At 45.5% G+C, this 21532-nt stretch overlaps 1 protein-coding gene across 4 annotated transcripts in view; it reads left to right on the top strand.

The window, feature by feature from the left end:
- C11H16orf78 (chromosome 11 C16orf78 homolog) overlaps positions 1-16749 on the top strand; it is an 83441-nt gene extending 66692 nt beyond the window's left edge. For 2 of the 4 annotated variants that reach the window (XM_038754011.1, XM_038754009.1), the window contains 4 exons: positions 1017-1154; positions 3117-3258; positions 11305-11638; positions 16457-16749. In XM_038754011.1, the coding sequence (XP_038609939.1) occupies positions 1056-1154; positions 3117-3258; positions 11305-11638; positions 16457-16604 (723 nt within the window). In that variant the 5' untranslated portion in view covers positions 1017-1055 and the 3' untranslated portion in view covers positions 16605-16749. Of the gene's footprint in view, positions 1-1016; positions 1155-3116; positions 3259-11304; positions 11639-16456 lie in introns of those variants that run through there. The other 2 variants (XM_038754012.1, XM_038754010.1) reach the window with 2 other exon arrangements.
- The last annotated feature ends 4783 nt before the right edge of the window (positions 16750-21532 follow it).

Genomic DNA, 21532 nt, shown 5'->3' with positions numbered 1-21532 from the left:
AGTCATTCAATCGTATTTATTGAGCACTTACTGTGTGCATAGCACTGTATTAAGCACTTGGAAAGTACAATTTGGCAACAGATAGAGACAATCCCTACATAACAACGGGCTCACAGTCTAAAAAGATTATATATTATATATAATACAATATATAGACATATAAGCAAATCAGACTCAGTCCCTCTCTCACATGGGGCTCGAAGTCTAAGGGGGAGGGAGAACAGGTATTTTATCTCCGTGTTCAGATGAGGAAACTGAGACACAGAGAAGCTAAGCGACTTGTCCAAGGTCACATAGCAGGCAAGTGGAGGAGCCAGAATTAGAACCCATTTCTCCCGACAATCAGGCCTGTGCTCCTACCACCAGACTACACTGCCCCTGTCTGCCCAAAAGACTTGTTTGTTCAGGTTAGACACTTTGGAGCCAGGGGCCTTAATCAGCCAATCAAGAAAGCAAGCAATAGTATTTTTTGAGCAACTATGTGCAGACCACTGTACTAAATCCTAGAAAGAATACAGTAGACATGGCATTTGTTAAGCACTTACTATATAATAAGCACTGTTCTAGGTGCTAAAAACACATTGTTTTTGTGTTTTTATTTCATCCATCCTTATGTGCCCACAGACTGTCCCTTCTCCCATCCTTTATCTTACCAATCAATCAATTATCAATCGGTACTAAGTGCTTGGGAGAGTACAGTATAACAGAGTTGGTAGGCACATTTCCTGCCCACATAGAGTTTACAGTCTAGGATATGAACCCCATGAAGACCAGGAACCATGTTTGATTTTCACGAGTATATTTTTTCCCAGTGCTTAGTACAGTGTTCTACACAAAGTGAGTGCTTAGTAAATACCATTCATGCTACTACTAGATGACACCCCTGCCTTCAAGAGCCTATCTTGCTGTTCTTTTGATTCTGCCAACTGGGTTAAGAGATCAACCCAACCCCTCCAGTACACTACACATACACACACACCCTAAACCATTTCTTCTATGCCTTGTCTCCCCTCTAGCTTAAGAAAACCCAGGATTCACTAGATAACCTGAAATCCATGAATGATAACCTGCTGAAGCAAGAAGAAAGCAAACTGAGAAAGCAATTGTTTATTCGGCAAGACGATGGTCCATCAGTTTCCAATACCACCTCATCGGTAAGGAGTTTCTTGGGCCAATCAGTGCCAATAACCAGACCACCCAAAGGGAAGAAGCTGTTTCCATTCAGGGATTTTGGCCAACCCAGGGAAGCAAGGAACTGCTTCAGGGCCTCCCCAAGTTGTTAATCATAGATTTGTTTTGACTCTTCAAAATCTCAGACCCCCCCACCCACAAAATTCCCCCCCCCATCCCCATCCTGCCTCTTCAGGACCATATTCCTCAAAACTGACCCCTTATCACCAACACCTTTTTCTTTTTCTATATTTGTTAAGCGTTATGTGCCAGATACAGTACTGAACACTGAAGCAGATACAAGATCATCAGGCTGGACACAGTCCCTGTCCCAAATGGGGCTCACAGTCTTAATCCCCATTTTACAGATGAGGAAACTGAGGCATAGAGAAGTGAAGTGCTCTGCACACATTAAGCACTCAATAAATAAGACTGAATGAATGAATGAAGTGACTTGCCCAAGTTCATACAGCAGATTAGTAGCAGAGCTGGAATTTGAATCTAGGTTCTTTTCATTCATTCATTCAGTCATATTTATTGAAGCACTTACTCTGTGTAGAGCACTGTACTAGGCATTTGGGAAAGTAAAATACGACAGTAAACAGGGAAAATCCCTGCCCAAAATGAGCTCAGTCTAGAAGGGGAAGACAGACATCAATACTGACTCTCAGGCCCACGCTCTATCCACTAAGCCATGTTGCTTCTCCCCAGCACTTCTAAAAAAGACCCCAGGGACCTATAAGCAGGAACCCCCAGTTCTGTCAAAACCAGAAGAGGAATGGTCATTTGCCTTTGTTGTATCCACTCTCTCAAGCACTTTGTACAGTGCTCTGCACCAATTAAGTGCTCAATAAATACCATTGATTGTTACTTCCAGGAAATACCATTAATTAGTTGGCATGGGTTATTATTATTATCATTATTATTATTATCATTATTATTGTTGTTCTTGTTAAGCTCTTACTATGTGTCAAGCATTGTTCTAAGCACTGGGGTAGGTACAGGTTAATAATAATAATAATAATAATGATGGCATTTATTAGGTGCTTACTATGTGCAATGCACTGTTCTAAGCACTGGGGAGGTTACAAGGTGATCAGGTTGTCCCATGGGGAGCTCACAGTCTTAATCCCCATTTTGCAGATGAGGTAACTGGGGCACAGAGAAGTTAAGTAACCTGCCCAAAGTCACATAGCTGACAACTGGCAGAGCAGGATTTGAACCCATAACCTCTACTCCAGAGCCTGTGCTTTTTTCCACTGAGTCATGCTGCTTCTCTAATCAGGTTGAATCAGGTTAATCAGGTTGAACACTGTCTGTGACCCTCATGGTGCTCACAATATAAGTATGAGGGAGTAGGATTTAATCCCCATCTTACAGCTAGAGTAACTGAGGCACAGAGAAGTTAAATTACTTGCCCAGGGTCACACAGTAAATATGTGGTAGAGCTGCGATTAGAACCCAGGTCCTCTGACTCCCAGGCCCATGCTCTTTCCACTAGACCATGCTGATTCTCTAGGCCATGCTGGCTCTGGAATATCAGCCTGACCAACGCGAGTCAATTACCTCACTAGTAAAAATCTAAAATTCGTTGGCTTGAGATGTCCAACCATTTCAGGTTAAAAAAAAATCCAGTGAAAATCTGGATAATTGGGAGCCCAGTATTTTTAGGAACTGGGGCTATAAATAATTTGCCAATGTAGACTCAGCCAGCGAATGCATGGCTTTGAACTAGAGATGGAAAGGGTGGAGGCAGGGAGATGCCATAGAGTGGGAAGACATGATTCTTACCTTTGAGCTACTTCGAGTCTAAAGAATAACCAGGGTACGGTGTAGAAGTGGTCAAGTATCTAAGGTCAGAGTCACCTCTGTGGATGTTGGTCAGCTCTAAGGAAAGATTGATTCTTGAGTCCCAAACCCACAATCCCATTTTCTCTTCCACCAAGTCAAACAGGAAGGGCTCTCTGAAATGGTCACTTCAGGACAACCATCAGGGAGGCCGGGACCGGAACCGCACAGATTTGTCCGGAAGCTACACCCGTGAAGCCCGGGGCAGCAATGGACGGGCCTCCAAGAGAGCAAGCGTTGGTAAGAGAGCCTGCCCAGATCTTCCCTTGCTCCAACAATCCCCTCCATCTGCCTCAAAGTTAATGCTTTTCCAGCTCTCTGGAAGGGGGGCAGATCTGGCTTCTAATCCAGACTCTGCCTCTTGACTGCTCTGTGACTTTGGGCAAGTCATTTCACTTCACTGGCATCAATTTCTTTATCTGTAAAATGGGGGTACAATTCCCGTTATCCCTCCCTATTAGAGTGTGAGCCCCATGTGAGGCAGGGACTGTGTCTGAATGATTATCTTGTATCTACCCCAGTGCTCAGTATGGGGCTTGGCACTTTGTGAGCACTGAGCAAATATAATAACAACAATAATAATGATGATGATGCTAGTGAATAGAGTATGGGCCTGGGAGTCAGAAGGACCTGGGTTCTAATCCTGACTCCACCCCTTGCCAGCGGTGTGATCTTGGGCAAGTCACTTCACTTTTCTGTGCTATAGTTTCCTCATCTATAAAATGGGGATTGATACGGGGAGTCCTGTGAAAGGCAGGGACTCTGCCCAACCTGATTATTTTGTATCTATCCAAGTGCTTAGTACAGTGCCTGGCAAAGAGTAAGCGCTTAACAAATACCACAATTATTGTTATTATTATTACTGAGGAACTACGTGTGCAGGGCACTGTGTGCAGAGCACTGCACTGCATGCCTGTAGGAGTACAGTGGATTTAGAAGGTGCCAAGAAATCAGGGTAAGAAAGCATTGCATAGCTTCAAGTCCCATCCCAGTCAGAAAGAGTGAAGGACAGGGAGACAGAGGACCTGGGCTCTAATCCTGACTCAACCAGTCGACTGCTGTGTGACCTTGTCTGTTGTGTGACCTCAGGCAAGTCACTTCATTTCTCTGGGCCTCAGTTCCCTCATCTGAAAAATTGGGATTCAATTTCAATACCTGTCTCTCTCCTACTGTGAGCTCCATGTGGGACAGGGACTGGGACTGAGTCCAACGTGATTAACTTTTATCCACCCCAGCACGTAGAACAGTGCATGACATACAGTAAGTGCTTAACAAATATCATCAGGATTAAATGAGAGGCAGCGATCGAGAGATCAAGGGCAGCTGAGAAGCACAGGGGTAGGGACAGAGATGGAGGATTATAACAATAATAATAATGACAATAATAACTCCTGAGATATTTGTTTAGAACTTTTCTGGGCCAGCCTCTGAGCTAAGAGCTGGGGGAGATACAAGATAATCAGGTCAGAACAGTCCTTGGCTCACACAAGACTCAGTCTAAAATGGGCTGGGACTGAAACAGGTTGGAAGAGACAGTAGTAGAGAGAGGAAGCAGCTGGTTCAGAGACAGAGGCCGGAAGAGGCAGAAGTGGTGAGAGTCTATGCCAGAGGCCAAGAGAGACCGAACTGAGAAAGCCGGAGACGGAGCCAAGAAACAGAGTTCTAGATTCCCAAGTGGGGAAAGACTGCACTGCTCCTGTCTTCAAAGGAGGAGCCTCCCGGGGGAAGGGAGGGGGCATTGTGGTACTCTATAAATACCTGCAAGGTAACAGTATAAATGAAGGAAGGGAATTCTCCCATCTCAGCGGACAGGATGCAGGACTGAAGTGTGCTGCCTGCAGCTAAGGAAGACAGCATGTAGGCTGGTTACCAGGGGATGGACTGGAAGCCGCCAAGGGCCATTGGACTGAAGGCTTGAGTTTCCTGTGGGGAGCGGGGGGGGCGGGGAGAGGGTCCTGCTGGCATGGCTGGGAGCCCAGAAGCTCCCTGGGGTGGGGGTGGGGGTGGGGGAATGGGGAAGGCTGGGCAGAGAAGCAGTATGGCTTTGTGGATAGAGCACGGTCTTGGGAGTCAGAAGGTACTGGGTTCTAATCCCAGCTCCACCATTCATTCATTCATTCTTTTAATCATATTTATTGAGCACTTAGTGTGTGCAAAGTACTGTCCTAAGCGCTTGGGAGAGTACAATGTAACAACAGACACATTCCTGCCGACAAGCTCGCAGTCTAGAGGGGGAGACAGACATTAACATAAATAAATAAATGAATAAATAAAGAAATAAAAAAACAGATATATATATATATATATATGTGCTGTGGGAATGAGAGAGGATGAATGAATGAAGGAGCAACACATAATAATAATAATGATGGCATTTATTAAGTGCTTACTATGTGCAAAGCACTGTTCTAAGCACTGGGGAGGTTACAAGGTGATCAGGTTGTCCCATGGGGGGCTCACAATTTTAATTCCCATTTTACAGATGAGGTAACTGAGGCACAGAGACGTTAAGTGACTTGCCTAAAGTCACAGAGCTGACAGTTGGCAGAGTGGGATTTGAACCCATGACCTCTTACTCCAAAGCCCGTGCTCTTTCCACTGACCCACGCTGCTTCTTTTAGCATGTCTACTGTGTGACCTTGGGCTAGTCACTTCACTTCTCTAGGTTTCATTTACCTCATCTGTAAAATAGGGATTAAGAGTGTGAGTCCCATGTGGGACAGGGACTGTGTCCAACCTGATTAACTTGCATCGACCCCAGTGCTTACAGCAGTGCTTGACACATAGTAAGTGCTTAACAAGTACCATAATAAAAATTATTATTATTATTAGGGAGAGGTAGAGCCCTGTCAGCCTGACCTAGGTAGGGGCTCCTGGTCCACTCTCAGGACAAGGAAGGGGAAGCACTCCCTCTTCACTGAGCTGGTTCCCGGGCCCTTCCCCGGGCTCTTTAGACCCCTGCAGCCCACAATCCCTCAGTGCAAGCAAGAGCCTCAAAGGGAGTTGGGGGTGGGGGGCGTTGCTTTCATTCATTCATTCATTTAATTGTATTTATTGAGTGCTTACTGTGTGCAGAGCACTGTACTAAGCACTTGGGAGAGTTCAAAATAACAATAAACAGACACATTCCCTGACCATAAAGAATTTACAGTTTAGCAGTGCAGACAGACACTAATATAAATAAGTACATTACAGCGATGTACAAAAGAGCTGTGAGGCTGGATCAGGGAGATGATGAATGAAGGGACTAAGTCAGGGTGTCACAGAAGGGAGAGAGAGAAGAGGAAAGGAGGGCTTAATCAGGAAAGGCCTCTTGGAGAAGATATGTCTTCAATAAGGCTTTGAAAGCCGGGAGGGTAAGGAGGGTAAATTGTCAGAATTGAGGAGGGAGGGCGTTCCGGCCAGAAGTAGGATGGGGGCAGGAGGTCAGCGGTGAGATAGATGAGTTTGAGGTAAGGTGAGAAGATTAGCTTTAGAGGAGTGAAGTATGTGGACTGGGTTGTAGTAGAAGAGTAGTGAGTAGAAAGTAGTTTCCGAAGTGGATGGAGAAAATCTATAGTCAGTAAGGTGAGGGGAGAGGGTGGGATTTTTAGGGGATCATTTACATTGATTTATCTTAGATCTGAGGCCCAGGAAATTCTGGGTCAGTGATTAAGTTGGGGCAGGGAGCTGGAAAAAGTGTGGCCTAGTGGAAAAAGTACAGTTCTGGGGGTCAGAGGGCCTTGTATTTGTGGTATTTGTTAATATATAAGTCAATAAATCAATGGTACTTATTGAGTGCTTACTACATGCAGATCATTTTAGTAAGTGCCTGGGAGAGTACAGTACAATAGAATTAGTGGGCATGTTCCCTGTCATAATGAGCTAAGTATATTAGATGTTTGCTATGTGTCAATCACCATTCTAAGTGCTAGGTTCTAATCTCAGTTCTGTCACTTGTCTGCTATGTGATCTTGGGGAAGTCACTTTACTTCTCAGTTCTGGCATCTGTGAAATGTGGGTCAAATACCTTCTCCTTAGATTTTTAGTCCAATTTGGGACAGGGACTGTACCCTGCCTGGTCATTCATTCAATTGTATTTATTGAATGCTTACTGTGTGCAGAGCACTGTACCAAGCACTTGGGAAGCTCTCTACCAACAATGGGCTCACAGTCTAGAAGGTGGAGACAGACAACAAAACAAAACATGCAGACAGGTGTCAAAATCGTCAGAACAAATAGAATTAAAGCTAGATGCACATCATTAACAAAATAAATAGAATAGTAAATATGTACAAGTAAAATAAATAGAGTAATAAATCTGTACAAATATATACAAGTGCTGTGGGGAGGGGAAGGAGGTAGGGTGGGGGGGATGGGGAGGAGAAGAGGAAAAAGGGGGCTCTGTCTTGGAAGGCCCCCTGGAGGAGGTGAGCTCTCAGTAGGGCTTTGTAGGGTGGAAGAGAGTTAGCTTGGTGGATGTGCGGAGGGAGGGCATTCCAGGCCAGGGGAAGGACGTTTGCTGGGGTCAACGGCAGGACAGGCAAGAATGAGGTACAGTGAGGAGGTTAACTGCAGAGGAGCGGAGGGCATGGGCTGGGCTGAAGAAGGAGAGATGGGAGATGAGGTAGGAGGGGGCGAGGTGATGGACAGCCTTGTAATTATAGTAATAATAGTAATAATAACTATGGTATTTGTTAAGCTCTTACTATGTGCCAGGCTCTGTATTAAGCGCTAGGGTAGATACAAGCAAATTGGGTTGGACATAGTCCCTATCCCACAGAGGGCTCACAGTCTTAATCCCCATTTTACAGATAAGGTAACTGAGGTACAGAGATGTCAAGTGTCTTGCCCAAGACCACACAACAGACAAGTGGCAGAGCCGGGATTAGAACCCATGACCTTCTGACTCCCAGACCCACGCTCTAGACCCTACACCATGACCAAGGCCCCCTAACACTATCTACCCTCATGCTTAGAAAAGTGCTTGGGACATAGTAAGTGCTTAAGAAGCACCACAATTATTATTCTGGAGGGTCTCATGGTTGGGATCTCCTGGGGGCTGGGATTCCAACAAGAGCACTGTACTAAGTGCTAGGGAGAGTACCAAATACCAGAGTTGGTAGACACATTCCCTGCTGAAAGAGCCTCAGTCTGACCCCAGGGGGAGGTGACCCCAATTTTAGGCATCTTCTCAGCTCATCCAGCAGCCACAGGAGGCGGGGTCCTCAGCCCCCAGTGAATCCAGGGTGCAACCAAATGGGAAAGGGAACTAGGCTCAGGTTAAGCCATTCCAGGGGCTGCTGGGGGTGGGGAGAAATAATGATAATAGTAATAATTGTATTTGTTAAGCACTTACTATGTGCCAGTCACTGTAGTAAGCACTGGGGTGGGTACAGGCAGATCAGGTTGGACACAGTCCCTGTCCCACATGGGGCTCGCAGTCTAGAAGGGAGGGAGGACAGATATTTATTTAATCCCCATTTTATAGATGAGGAAACTGGGGCCCAGAGAAATGAAGTGGCTTGCCCAAGGTCACATTTTTTAATGACATTTATTATGCGCTTACTATGTGCAAAGCACTGTCCTAAGCACTGGGGAGGTTGCAAGGTGATCAGGTTGTCCCACAGGGGGCTCACAGTCTTAATCCCCATTTTACAGATGAGGTAACTGAGGCCCAGAGAAGTTAAGTGACTTGCCCAAAGTCACACAGCTGACAATTGGCAGAGCCAGGACTTGAACCCATGACCTCTGACTCCAAAGCCCGTGCTCTTTCCACTGAGCCACGCTGCTTCTCTATTTCAGGCAAGTAGTGGTGGAGCTGAAATTAGAACCCAGGGCTCACTCAGTCATTGTAATTTATTGACTGCCGATGGTGTGCAGAGTACTGTACTAAGAGCTTGAGAGGGAATTTTTTATTTTTTTTATTTTGTGATATTTCTTAAGTGCTTACTATGTATCAAACACAGTACTAAGCGCCGAGGTACATACAAATTAATTATGTTGGACCCAGTCCCTGTCCCACGTATGGCTCACAGTCTAAGTACAATACAATAGGGTTAGTAGGCATGGTCTCTTCCCTCAAGGCGTATATAATCTAGTGGTCTTGTTACTCCCAGGCCTGGGCTCTTTCCACTAGGCAACACTGCTCTTCTAACTCCAATCTTAGTCCTGATCTGAACCCCAAATTTTAATTCTATCCCCATAGTAAATTTTAAACCTAAATCAAACCCTAACCTTTAGGTCCCTGAGGGCCTTAATCCATCAATGGCATTTACTGAGCACTTATTATGTGCAGAGCACTGTACTAAGAATTCGGGAGAGTACAATAAAACAGAATTAGTGGACACATTCCCCGCCCACAACGAGCTTACAACACAGCTTTATTTACACTAGCTCAGGCCCTGGACCCAATCTGTCATAACCCTAATTCTCATTCCAGCCCTAAAACCAATTAACTCTAACCTTACTTCAATCATAAGCCCAAGACTAAAGCTTTAACCTTACTGTACTGTCATCCTTGCCCCTAATTTAGCCTTAATCCTAGCTCTTAACCTAACCCCTTTTCCAACCAGCTTCCAAAGTATTGTTCTTTTCAACTCCCTAAGAAACATGCTCGGGAAAAAAATTTTGGAACAAAAATGTCCTTACCAACGCTTGTTTTTTCCTGGCCATACAATGATGTAAAGATGAAAAAAAAAATACTACAGCACAGTGATTTTATGTCAAGTGAAAAAAGACTTGAAAATGTCTAGCACAGTAAAGACAAGTGTCCGAACATCTGTCAGCTAAATTGATTGGCAAGCCAAACCATGACTAACTTGGACAAAAAGAAAAATACCTTGTAACATCAAAATTGGCCAAGTGCCCATCTGAAAGAGCCTAACTCATTTCTGAACAATTACCTCAGCAGCAAGGCTTGGTCCAGATTGGCTTTCTATGGTATTTATGAAGCACTGTGGCCTAATGGGTAGAACCTGGACCTAGAGTCAGAAGGACCTGAGTTCTAATCCCTGCTCCGCCCTTCATCTGCTGTGTGACTTTGGGCAAGTCACTTCACACCTCTATACCTCAAGAACCTGATCTGTATAATGGGGATGAAGACTTTGAGCCCAATGTGGGACATGGATTGTGTCCAACCTGACTAGCTTGTATCTATCCCAGAGCTTAGAACAGGACCTGGCATATAGTAAAAGTGCTTAACAAATACCAAAAAAAGAAAAAAAAATGAAGGCTGACAAGGTCAATCGATCAATAATAATAATAATTATGGTATTTATAAAATGCTTAACTATGTGCCAGGAACAGTACTAAGCACTGGGTTGGACTCAAGCAGATCGGGTTGGACATGGTCCCTGTGGGCTCACAATCTCAATCCCCATTTTACAGATGAGGTAACTGAGGCTCAGAGAAGTGAAGTGACTTGCCCAAGGTCACACAGCAGACAAATGGCGGAGCTGGGATTAGAACCCATGACCTTCTGACTCTCCCTTTGCTAACACCTACTGTGAGCAGAGCACTGAACTGAGTGCTAGGGAGAGCAGTATAGAAAAAGAGCCAGCAAGGCACGCTGAAAATTAGGTGGATTTTGGAATTCTGTGGAAAGACCAGTGAAGCCCCTTGACCTAATGGATGCCACACAAAGACCGGGAGACAGAAGACCTGAGCTCTAATCCCACCTCAACAATTTTCTTGCTCAGCAATGTTGGACAAATCCTCTCACATCTTCGACCCTCAATTTCCTCATTTTTAAAATGGGGATTCAATTAGGGGAAACAGCATGATTTAGTGGATAGAGCACAGGTCTGGGAGTCAGAAGGACCTGGGTCCTAATTCCAGCTCCACCACTTGTCTGCTGTGGGACCTAGGGTGAGTGACTTAACTTCTCTGGGCCTCCGTTACCATAACTGTAAAATTGAGCCCCATGTGGGACTGGGTCCAACCTAATTAGCTTGTATCTATCCCAGCACTTCGAACAGTGCCTGGTATGTAGTAAGCGCTTAACAAGTACCATTAAAAAAAAATAACCTTTCTCCCTCCCACTTAGTTCAGGACCTCCACATGGGACAGGGTCTGCGGGCAGAGCGGGGAGGGGGGACTGTGACCAATCTGATTGTATTGTATTTACCCCAGTGCTTAGCACAGTGCTTGACAACCACAGCAAGCACTTAAAAAAGACCAAGACCTCACCCTCACATAGCCTTATCGCTCACCCCACGCGTCCACCAATGGCCTATAATCCCAATCCTTCCCGCTAGCCTGTGGGTGAAGCTGGAGACGGCGTCCTAGCTTGGTGTCTCTGCTCAGCTTCAGATCAGCGATCCATCAAAGAAAGCTCAGACGAGGCAGGCTCCTCCAGGCAGTCTTCCACCCGCCCTCAGAGCAGCGGAAGATGCAGCTTCTCCAAAGGCCTAGACCCCAACATCCTGCTCATGCAAGATGCCGCTATGGGATTCCCTTCTTTCCGCAAAGCCGCCCAGAAAGAGAGGAACACGAGGGGCTTCGTGCTGCCTGACTCCTCGAGTGGCTTCCCGGCGCTCGAGCGGAGGCTGAAGGACATCCTGGAAAAAAGAGAAGCCCAGAAGCGTCAGGATTCCACGACCCAGGTGTCAATGAAGCCGGAAGAGATTCTGAGCTGCCGGTGAGGATGGAGGAGGCCGTTGTACATGGGTGGGAGACGGGGGCTCCAATTGCAGGTCCTGAAAGTCCCCAGGGTCCCCCCTGGGATGAGGGAAGGGCTGGTCTCCTGTGGCCTCATTTCAGTTGATGACTCCTTCAGTCAGTCGAACAGTCAGATAATGATTGTAGCATTTTTTAGGCACACACCGAGTGCATGCCAACCACTGTATGAAGCATGAGGTAGATATAAGATCTCCAGATTGGACACAGTCCTTGGATCACATGGGGCACCACAGGTAGGAGGGAAGGAGAACAGGTGTTTATTTAGTCCCCATTTTTCCAATGAGGAAACCCACATTTCACAAGTTGAAGGAGAAAATGCACTACTATTTGATTCATTTGCTCCAGCCCCTTGTCACAGATAATTTTGTGATAGTATTGTTATTAATTGAGGACCTACAAGCAATGCACTGTTCAAAGTGCTTGGGGAAGTGTAACAGAAACTTGACACGTGTTCCCTGCCCTCAGGGACCTTACACTCTAATGGGGGAGACAGACACAAGAATATTTACAAAAAGAATAATCAGAATGAATAACTGATTGTAGCGCTTTGAACAGTGCTCTGCACATAGTAAGCGCTTAACAAATGCCATCATTATTATTATTGTACAATCAATTGACTGTGCAGTTGATTATACATATAATATAAATGAGAAACAGTGTGGACTAATGGAAAGAGCACGAACCTGGGAGTCAGAGGCCCTGGGTTCTAATTCTGGCTCACTCAGTTATCTGCTGTGTGACTTTGGACAAGTCACTTAACTGTCCGCAAGTCACTTAACTCTCTGGGCCTCAGTTTCCTCATCTGCAAAATGGGGATTAAATACCGGTTCTCCTTTCTATTTAAACTGTGAGCCCCACATGGGAGAGGGACTAGGTCTTGCCTGATTAACTTTTACCTACCCAGTGCTTAGAACAGAGCTTGACATAGAGTAAACACCTAGTAATACTATTATTATTATCATCATCATTATATATACACCTGAGTGCTGAGGAGAGTAAAAAGAACTATGTTCGTGCAGCAGGTGGCTGTTAATGGGAGAGTTAAGGTCTGCTACTCTTTCCACCTTCAAAGCCTTATTGAAGGCACATCTACTCCAAGAGGCCTTCCATGACTAAGCCCCCCATTCTTTTTCTCCAACTCCCTTCTGCGCCTCCTTGACTTGCTCCCTTTATTCATCCCCCATTTCAGCCCCACAACACTCGTGTACCTATCTGCAATTTTATTGATTTGTATTAATGGCTGTTATCTAGACTCTCAGCTCATTGTGGGCAGAGACTGTGTCTGTTATATTGTTGTATTGTACTCTCCCCAGGGTTTGGTACAATGTTCTGCTCATAGTAAGCACTCAACAAAAATGACTGACAGACTGTTGGACTAATAATGATAAGGGGTGGAGGGAGTTCCACGCAGGGAGAAGAGGCTGAACCTGGCTATAGAAGCGGGAAAGTGAAGAGGGAGGTACAGTGAGAAGGTTGACCTGGGAGGAGTGAAGAGAACGAGTTGGGGAATAGCAGGAGTGTACAGAGTAGATCTGAAGAAGATGACCCAATAATGAGAATAATTATGGTATTTTGTTAAGGGTTTAGTAGGTGCCAAGCACTGCGCTAAGCCACAGGTAGATGCAATTCAATCCGATCAGATAGAGCCCTGGTCCCATGTGGTTCCCAGTCTTAATCCATGCAGCAGCGTAGAGTATGAAGGAGAGGGAGGCTGGCAGCTGGGAGTTCAATGAGGACACTGGAAAAATAGTTTTGGACTCTAATAGGAGCAGCTTGGGTGGAGAGTTACACTGCTTGGTGTTTCTGGGAAGCATCATGACAGGATTTAGCAGTAGTTTGAATGTGAGAGTTGAAAAGCAGTGAGGAGTCAAAGATGATACCAAGGTTGTGGGCTCTTGGGACAGGGAGGATAGTGGTGTTACTGACACTGTCAACTCGACCATCTCCACTTCATGTTGCATGTTGAGGTAAATGGCCACTGAACGTTCACAAAATCCAAGATCCCTGCCTGAGGGGCTCGGGATTCATTATAGGCAAGAGAACCAGCCACTGCCCTGATAGGCTCAAGATGGAAGGTTAATGCTAAATTCCCTGTTGATTCTGTTTTATATGGTGTGGCTTCTGGTATCTCCCAATTATCCAGCTCAATCAATGGCCCCTGAGTCATTCCACCTTGTGCCTCTCCTCTTTGAAGCCAGTGAGGAATGAGATGGACATTCTCTAGACTGCAACCTCATTATGGGCAGGGGATGTACCTGCTCATTCTGTTGTGTTGTACTCTCCCAAGTGCTTAGTACAATGCTCTGCATATAGTAAGTGCTCAATAAATACCCGTGATTAATTCCTTGATTTCATTTCATCATTGTTCCTAGGTCCAGAAGCCAAGGGACAGAGGTGGTCTGTGCCCTTAATAGTAATACAAAGAATAATAATTGTGGTATTCAAATGCTTACTATGTGCCAAGTACTGTACTAAGTGCTGGAGTTACAGCAGTCTAGGCAGATCAAACATGGTCCCTGTCCCACAGGGGGCTCTCAGCTTAAGACAGAGGGAGGACAAATCCCCATTTTACAGACGGAGAAAACTGAGGCACTGAGAAGTTAAGTGACTCTCCCAAGGTCACACAACAGGCAAGTGACAGAGCCGGGATTAAAACCCAGGTCCTGTGACTCCCAGATCTGTGCTCTATCTGCTAGACCATGCTGCTTCCCTAGGCACTAGAGCCAAGACTGCTGACCACCCTCCCCACTGTCTTCCCATCCTGATTCCCACTGGGACCCAAGCAGCATGATGGTCTAATGGATAGAATACGGGACTGGGAGTCTGAAGGACCTGGGTTCTAATCCTGACTCTGCCACATATAGTAATAATAATAATAATAACAATAATAATAATAATGGCATTTATTAAGCGCTTACTACGTGCAAAGCACTGTTCTAAGCGCTGGGGAGGTTACAAGGTGATCAGGTTGTCCCATGGGGGGCTCACAGTCTTCATCCCCATTTTACAGATGAGGGAACTGAGGCACAGAGAAGTTAAGTGACTTGCCCAAAGTCACACAGCTGACAATTGACGGAGCCGGGATTTGAACCCTTGACCTCTGACTCCAAAGTCCATGCTCTTTCCACTGAGCCACGCTGCTCTAGAAGCCACACTGCTCTAGATATGCTGTGCATATATGCTGTGAGACCCTGGGCAAATCACTTAACTTCTCTGGTCCTCAGTTACCTCATCTGTAAAATAGGGATGAAGACTTGTGAGCCCCATGTGGGACAGGGACTGTGTCCAACCTAATTAGATTGCGTCTAGCCAGTGCTTAGAACAGTATTTGACACATAGTAGGCACCTAACAAATACCATCATTACTATTATTATTAATAAGCCACTGGATGCTGGTCTTCAAGATGCTAGTGACAGAGATTTCCACACATCTCCCTCTACTCCCCTCGAAGGTGGAGGGGGCGGTCACAGCCATCCCCACTTTCCTCTTTCTTGGTGCTAAATATTGCTCTTTACTTTAACTTGGGTCCACTCAGTCTCCATAAAGCAAATCCAAGAAGGCAGATAAGCCTCCTGCACTCTAATTAGCTATGTGGCCTGTCAGGCTCTGGACAGGCGCCGGAGACCATGAAAAGGCCACGGTTCCATTCTAGCCTCCAGAGAAATCAGTGTTGGCTGAGACATCTGGAGCCGAAGTTGTTGGGGTTACTCTGATATAGCAAACCCCATGAAATGGTCCCTCTAATAAGCTTCCTTTTAACCCAAGGGGTTGGTTTTCAGACCCTGAGCTTGGGGGCATAGCAGATCGGTGTCCCAGTTTGGCCTGGAATTCAATTCTAATCCCAGCTCTGCCACTTGTCTTCTGTGAGACCTTGGACAAGTCACTTCACTGTGTTTCAGTTCCCTCATCAGTAAAATGGGGATTGAGAGTGTGAACCACATGTGGGACATGGGCTGTGTCCAACTTGACTAGTTTGTATCCACCCCAGCGCTTAGTACATAGGAAATATTTAACAAATATCACAATTATCACATGCTGCACCCTGCCCACCTACATGTTTTTTTGTACTCCAACCCCAGGGACATGTGCCTGACAGCAATGAGGGAACTATAGAAACCACCAGCACCAGACTTAATTATTATTAATAATAATAATTATTATTATTATTATCATATGCATTAAGTGCTTACTATGTACCAAGCACTGTTCTAAGCACTGGGGTAGATACAAGTTAATCAGGTTGAACACAGTCCCTGACCCACATGGGGCTCACACTCTTAATCCCCATTTTCCAGATCAGGTAACTGAGGTCCAGTTGTTAAGTGATTTGTCCAAGGTCACACAGCAGACCTGTGGCAGAGCCAGGATTGGAACCCGGATCCTTCTGACTCCCTGGCCCATGTTCTATCCACTAAATCTCGCTGCTGTTCTGAATAGGGAACCCACCCTTACCTGCCACCAGCCCCTGTTTGAAGAACCGAATGGGGATTGAGGATCCTGATTCTCGGTCCTGAAGTCTCTCTAGACTGTAAGCCCGTTGCGGGCAGGTAAGGTGTCTGCCAACATTGCACTCTCCCAAGTACTCAGAACAGTGCTCTGCACATTGTAAGCACTCAATAAATATCACTGATAATGATGAAGTCTCAAGACCGAGGTGCCCCTGGATAGGAGACTCCCATATACCTGAGTGAAATTCAAGGAAGAAATTACAGATCCCAGTCTCCACACCATCAGATCCTAACCTCTCCATCCGTCTATCTCCTCTCTTCCCTGCAGATACCTACGTCTCTCCAAAAACAACATCAAGACTTTGCTCAAGCTGTGTAAGGATGCAGGGATGAATGTAGAGATCCACCCGCACATGACGGAATCCGAACTTAATGCCAAGACCATATTTAACCGAAATCCCAGCATATCCTTGTGAATTTCCCAGGCTCTGCCCGCTTCACCAGGCAAGCGGACCCATCTGCCCCCTACAACATTCTGACAACACCACACTGCACTCCTGCCACTTTCCTGTGCCTGTCCAGCAGAACCTCTGCTTCACACTGATAAACAGCATTAACGAATTGAACGGAGTATTTTATTGTAACCTTTCACATCATTTCTTGTCTTAAGGACAGAGTTAGTGAAATTTTTTTTTCCCCTCTAACACAAAGGAAGCTGCCCTGTTGGGAAGAAAGTGAAAGTGCTGGAGTTATAGGGATGCAAACACCTAGTCGAAAGGACCTGTCAAATTTGGAAAAGTGGCCTGGCCTCTTGGAAAGAGCACAGGATTGGGAGTCAGAGGACCTGGGTTCTAATTCCGGCTACATCATTTGCCCACTGTGTGACCTAGTGCAAGTCACTTAGTTTCTCTGGGCCTCTGTTTCCTTATATGCAAACTGGGATTGAAATGCCTTTTTTCCCCTCCACTTTAAACTGCGAGCTCTATGTGGGACAGAGAGTGTGTTCAATCTGATTATCCTGTGTTTACCCCTCATCTTGGAACATAGTAAGTGCTTAAATATTATTGTTATTATTATAAATCCAATCTAGGTTCAATTCTCTGGCATCATATTGACAGCACATTCCTTATCACGCCCACCTTGCCTTCTCATCCAACACTCAACGTGTGGCATGAATGCTAATTCTCCAACATGCCCTCTGAAATCCTGCCTGCTTTAGAGCTTTGTGGGGAAAATAGAGATTAGGCTTATGTTTTTGATCTTTGTGGTGGGGAGGAAACTAACAGTACATGAAAATTTATTCATTCAATCGTATTTATTGAGTGCTTACTGTGTGCAGAGCACTACACAAAGCACTTGGAAAGTAAATCTGATTGGACAGACTTTTGCAGGATAAGTCGTCTCTTCCACACTGGTTGAACATAATCCCGGCTCTACCACATGTCTGCTGTGTGACCTTGGGGCAAGACTCTTAACTTCTCTATGCCTCAGTTACCTCATCTGTAAAATGGGGATTAAGACTATGAGCTTCATGTGGGACAGGGACTGTGTTCGATCTGACTAGCTTGTATTTACCCCAGCGCTTAGAACAGTGCCTGGCACATAGTAGATTATAGACAGTAAACTAGACTGTAAGCTCCTCGTGGGCAGGGAATATCACTGTTTATAATAATAATAATAATAATGGTATTTGTTAAGCATTTACTATGTGCTAGGCACTGTATTAGGCACTGGGATGGATATAAGCAAACTGGATTGGATCCAATCCCTGTCCTACACTGGGCTCACATGCTCAATCACCATTTTACAGATGAGGTCACTGAGGCACAGAGAAGTGAAGTGACTTGCTCAAGGTCACACAGCAGACAAATGGCAGAGCTGAGTTTAGAACCCACGACCTTCTGACTCCCAGACCTGTGCTCTTTCCAATACGCCATGCGGCTCCTCATCGTGTATTGTACTTCTCCAAGCACTTAGGACAGTGCTGTGCTTACAGTATACGCTCAGTATAAATATGATTAAATAGTAAGCGCTTAACAAGCACCATGTTTTAAAACAAGACTATTGTCCTTTACTGAGCTGTAACATACGCTATTTTCAGTGTCTGTCATTACCTTGAGACAGCTGCTTAGGTGGCCTTTTCTTCCCACAGTCTCTGCTTGTAGAGCAACACCCATCAGATTGCTATAGCCAGACTGGTCTTTCCGCTGATGTGGTCTCCCAGCAGTCTCTGCTTCACTCCATTGTTTGAGGCTCCGTCTGCTGGATCTTTGAAGCATTATTCTGCCCTTCCCACCTGCAGTTAGGGATTGTAATGTCTTGCACTTCAGTTCTTCCTCCATGTTTGCCAAGCACTTTCCAATCAATTCAGTGTGCTATTTGTCCTAGCCCGCTTCAATCAACCAACCAATCAATCAAATGTATTTATTGAGTGCTTGCTGTGTGCAGAGCACTATACTAAGTGCTTGGGAGAATACAATATACTAAAGTTGGTGGACTTGTTCCCTTCTCACAACAAGTTTACAGTCTAGCTTCCTGAGACAGGTTTGTCTGCCCAACCCCAGTTTGCAGAGAAATAAACTGAGGCAGGAAAATATGAGTGATCTGCTCGGAGTTCCCACAGTGGAGGTGGGATTAGGCCACAATCAATCAGCACCAACACCAACATCCCAAAGGGAAGCTGAGGGGTGTATAATAATGGTTGTAGCATTTATTAACCACTGTGTGCCAAGCACTAGGGTAGAAACAATGCAATTAGATCAGATATGATTGCTGTCCCACCAGGGGCTCATGGTCTAAGGGAGAGAGAGTACAGGCATTCAATCCCCATTTTACAGATAGGGAAACTGAGGAACCAGAGAGTTAAGTGACTTGCTTAAGGACACACAGCCGGTAAGTGGCAGAGACACAATTGAAACTGAGGGCTCTGGACTTCCAGTCCTATGAGCTTTCCATAAGGCCAAGACCCTCTTCTTGTTTTGACTCTGAGGGGAGGAAATGAGAAGTTTTAGCTTGAGGGGTTAGTGGGGAGGAAGGGAAAGGAGCATAGAAATAGTGTGAATCTTCATCATTCCAGGGGGAGAGTTGGGGAAGAGGGATTTCTTCTCTGTCAGAAACCCTCCCAGGCCCCCATCTTCCCTCTGCCCCCAACCAAACTGAGTCACCACCCCAGCAACTTGGATGGGGGAGAATAATAATAATTATGATACGTGCCAAGCATTGGGGTAGATATAAGGTAATCAGGTTCTCCCACATGGGGCTCACAGTCCTAATCCCCATTTTACATATGAGGCAACTGAGGCACAGAGAAGTTAAGTGGCTTACCCCAGGTCACACAGCAGATAAGTGGCAGAATCTGGATTAGAACCCATGTCCTCTGACTCCCAAGCCCGTGCTTTTTCCACTAAGCCAAGCTGCTAGCCACAGCCAGCGGCCAACTTAAAAGGGAGTAAATTCGTAAGTGATTCAGGATCATGATAAAATATGTTTCAGAGGATTCATACAGTTCTCCATAGAGTCTATCTCCTGGGAAAGGACTTAGCCTCTAAAGAGCAATGAATAGAGCTTTTGCATTTCCCCAAGACTTCAGTAAAGCTGTGTTTGCTACTAGAATAGCAGTTTTAGCCACTCTGAGAGCTCAGGGCAGGTGGTCTGAGGAATCGGCTTCTCCCTGAAATTGGAGGAAACCGCACCTTCCATTCTGCTAATAATGCCTTTCCACACGGAAGTTGAAGAGGTGAGGAGGCTCAAGTCCACAGTTACAATGGACCGGAACCAGACTAGGCTTTCCATCTCCTCAGCCCTCATCAAAGTTTGAGCGGACTGGGAGAGCAGACTTTCCCATCAGTCCTTTTCCTGGCCTCCAGCTGCATTCCCCCCAATCACTGGATTTGTCTGCCTTACACTGCTCTGTTTTTGCTTCCGATCGACTTGCCCTTCTGACCCCATACTGTATTTTTGAGCCTGCCCCTGCCTGGCCCAAAAGGAGGCGGCAACCTTAAAAATCAGCTCTATGCTGTCACGGAATCCCTTTATATGATTCCAAAAATGATAGCCAAGGTCCCAAAGCTTTGGCATACTGGAAGAAGTTCAGTCAGCTTATGAATTTAAACCATCATGCTTCTGCCGACAAAATGAATTGCAATACGAGCAGACTGTTACTGAGAAAACACTTCGCACGGAACTGAGCAGTGCATTATCGCTGACTGTGGGAAGCTCTGTTCAGTGGAAATGCTTCACCCAATCAAATCCACCCCCTTTCTTCCACCCACCAAAAATGATTCCCCTAATTAATATGCTAGAACTCAACAATCCACAGATCAGGAAGTTCCAAAGCCTGTGACCCCAACAATGGCGTAAACTACTACCTCCACTCTCTTCATAGGAGAGACACATTTTTGAGGCACCAAGTGGTGGTAAAAGCAAGAGCTATTTGCTGTGATGAACTCACAGGAAACTTTATATCTGATTTCCCGAGCCCAGCCCAGATTCCAGGACTGTTGAGAGATGAAGGACAGTCCAGAGTCTTGGAATCCCAGGCTTGGAAGTAACCTTGAGAAGTCATACAGTCCAGCCTCCTGCCTCAAGCAGAACCACTTCTAAATGACTTGAAACAGATGGTGTGGCTCTCCTATTTTTAAAGATCTACAGGGATGGAGAATCTACAACCTTCCTCAGTATCTTGTTCCAGGGTTTAATCACCTGCTGGTCAGGAAGCTCTTCCTTACAACTAATCAAACTTTTCAGTTTCTGCAATTTAGGCTCCTTGGTCATACCTCTGTGGAAATGGAGGGCGGCATCCTCATAGCAACCCTGAAAATACTAGAAGGAAGTTACATTTATTGGTCAGCCCTCTCTTTCTTCTTCCGTCAATGCAACCCTGATTCCTTTAGCCTTTAACCTTTTCTCAGGGGACCCATTCTCCACCTTGATAGTCATTTTAATTCATCTTCCTGTAACCCTCTCCAGTTCCTTCACATCTCTTTTAATAATAATAATGATTGTGGTATTTTTTAAGCGCTTACTTTGTTCCAGGAACTGTACTAAGCTCTGGGGTGGGTACAAACAAATCGGGTTGCCCCATGTGGGGCTAACAGTCTCAATCCCCATTTTAAAGATGAGGTAACTGAGGCCCAGAGAAATGAAGTGACTTGTCCAAGGTCACACAGCAGACAAGTAGTAGAGTCAAGATTATAACCCATGACCTTCTGACTCCCAGGCCCGAGCTCTATCCACTACGAAAATCCAAAGGCCAAAACTGGGACAATCCCGTCCCCGCATCAATAATAGCAATAGCCTGTGAGCCCCCTGAGGAGCAGGAAGTTTCTACCTGGGTATATTTTCCTAGCACAAAGTGCAGTGCTCTGCATGCAGTAAGCACTAAATAAATACCATTACTACTACA

This window comes from Tachyglossus aculeatus, chromosome 11 (genome assembly GCF_015852505.1).
Source record: "Tachyglossus aculeatus isolate mTacAcu1 chromosome 11, mTacAcu1.pri, whole genome shotgun sequence".
NCBI classification, from domain to species: Eukaryota; Metazoa; Chordata; class Mammalia; order Monotremata; family Tachyglossidae; genus Tachyglossus; species Tachyglossus aculeatus.
Note: the sequence above shows the minus strand (reverse complement) of the source record. Positions and strands in the feature narration are given on the sequence as shown.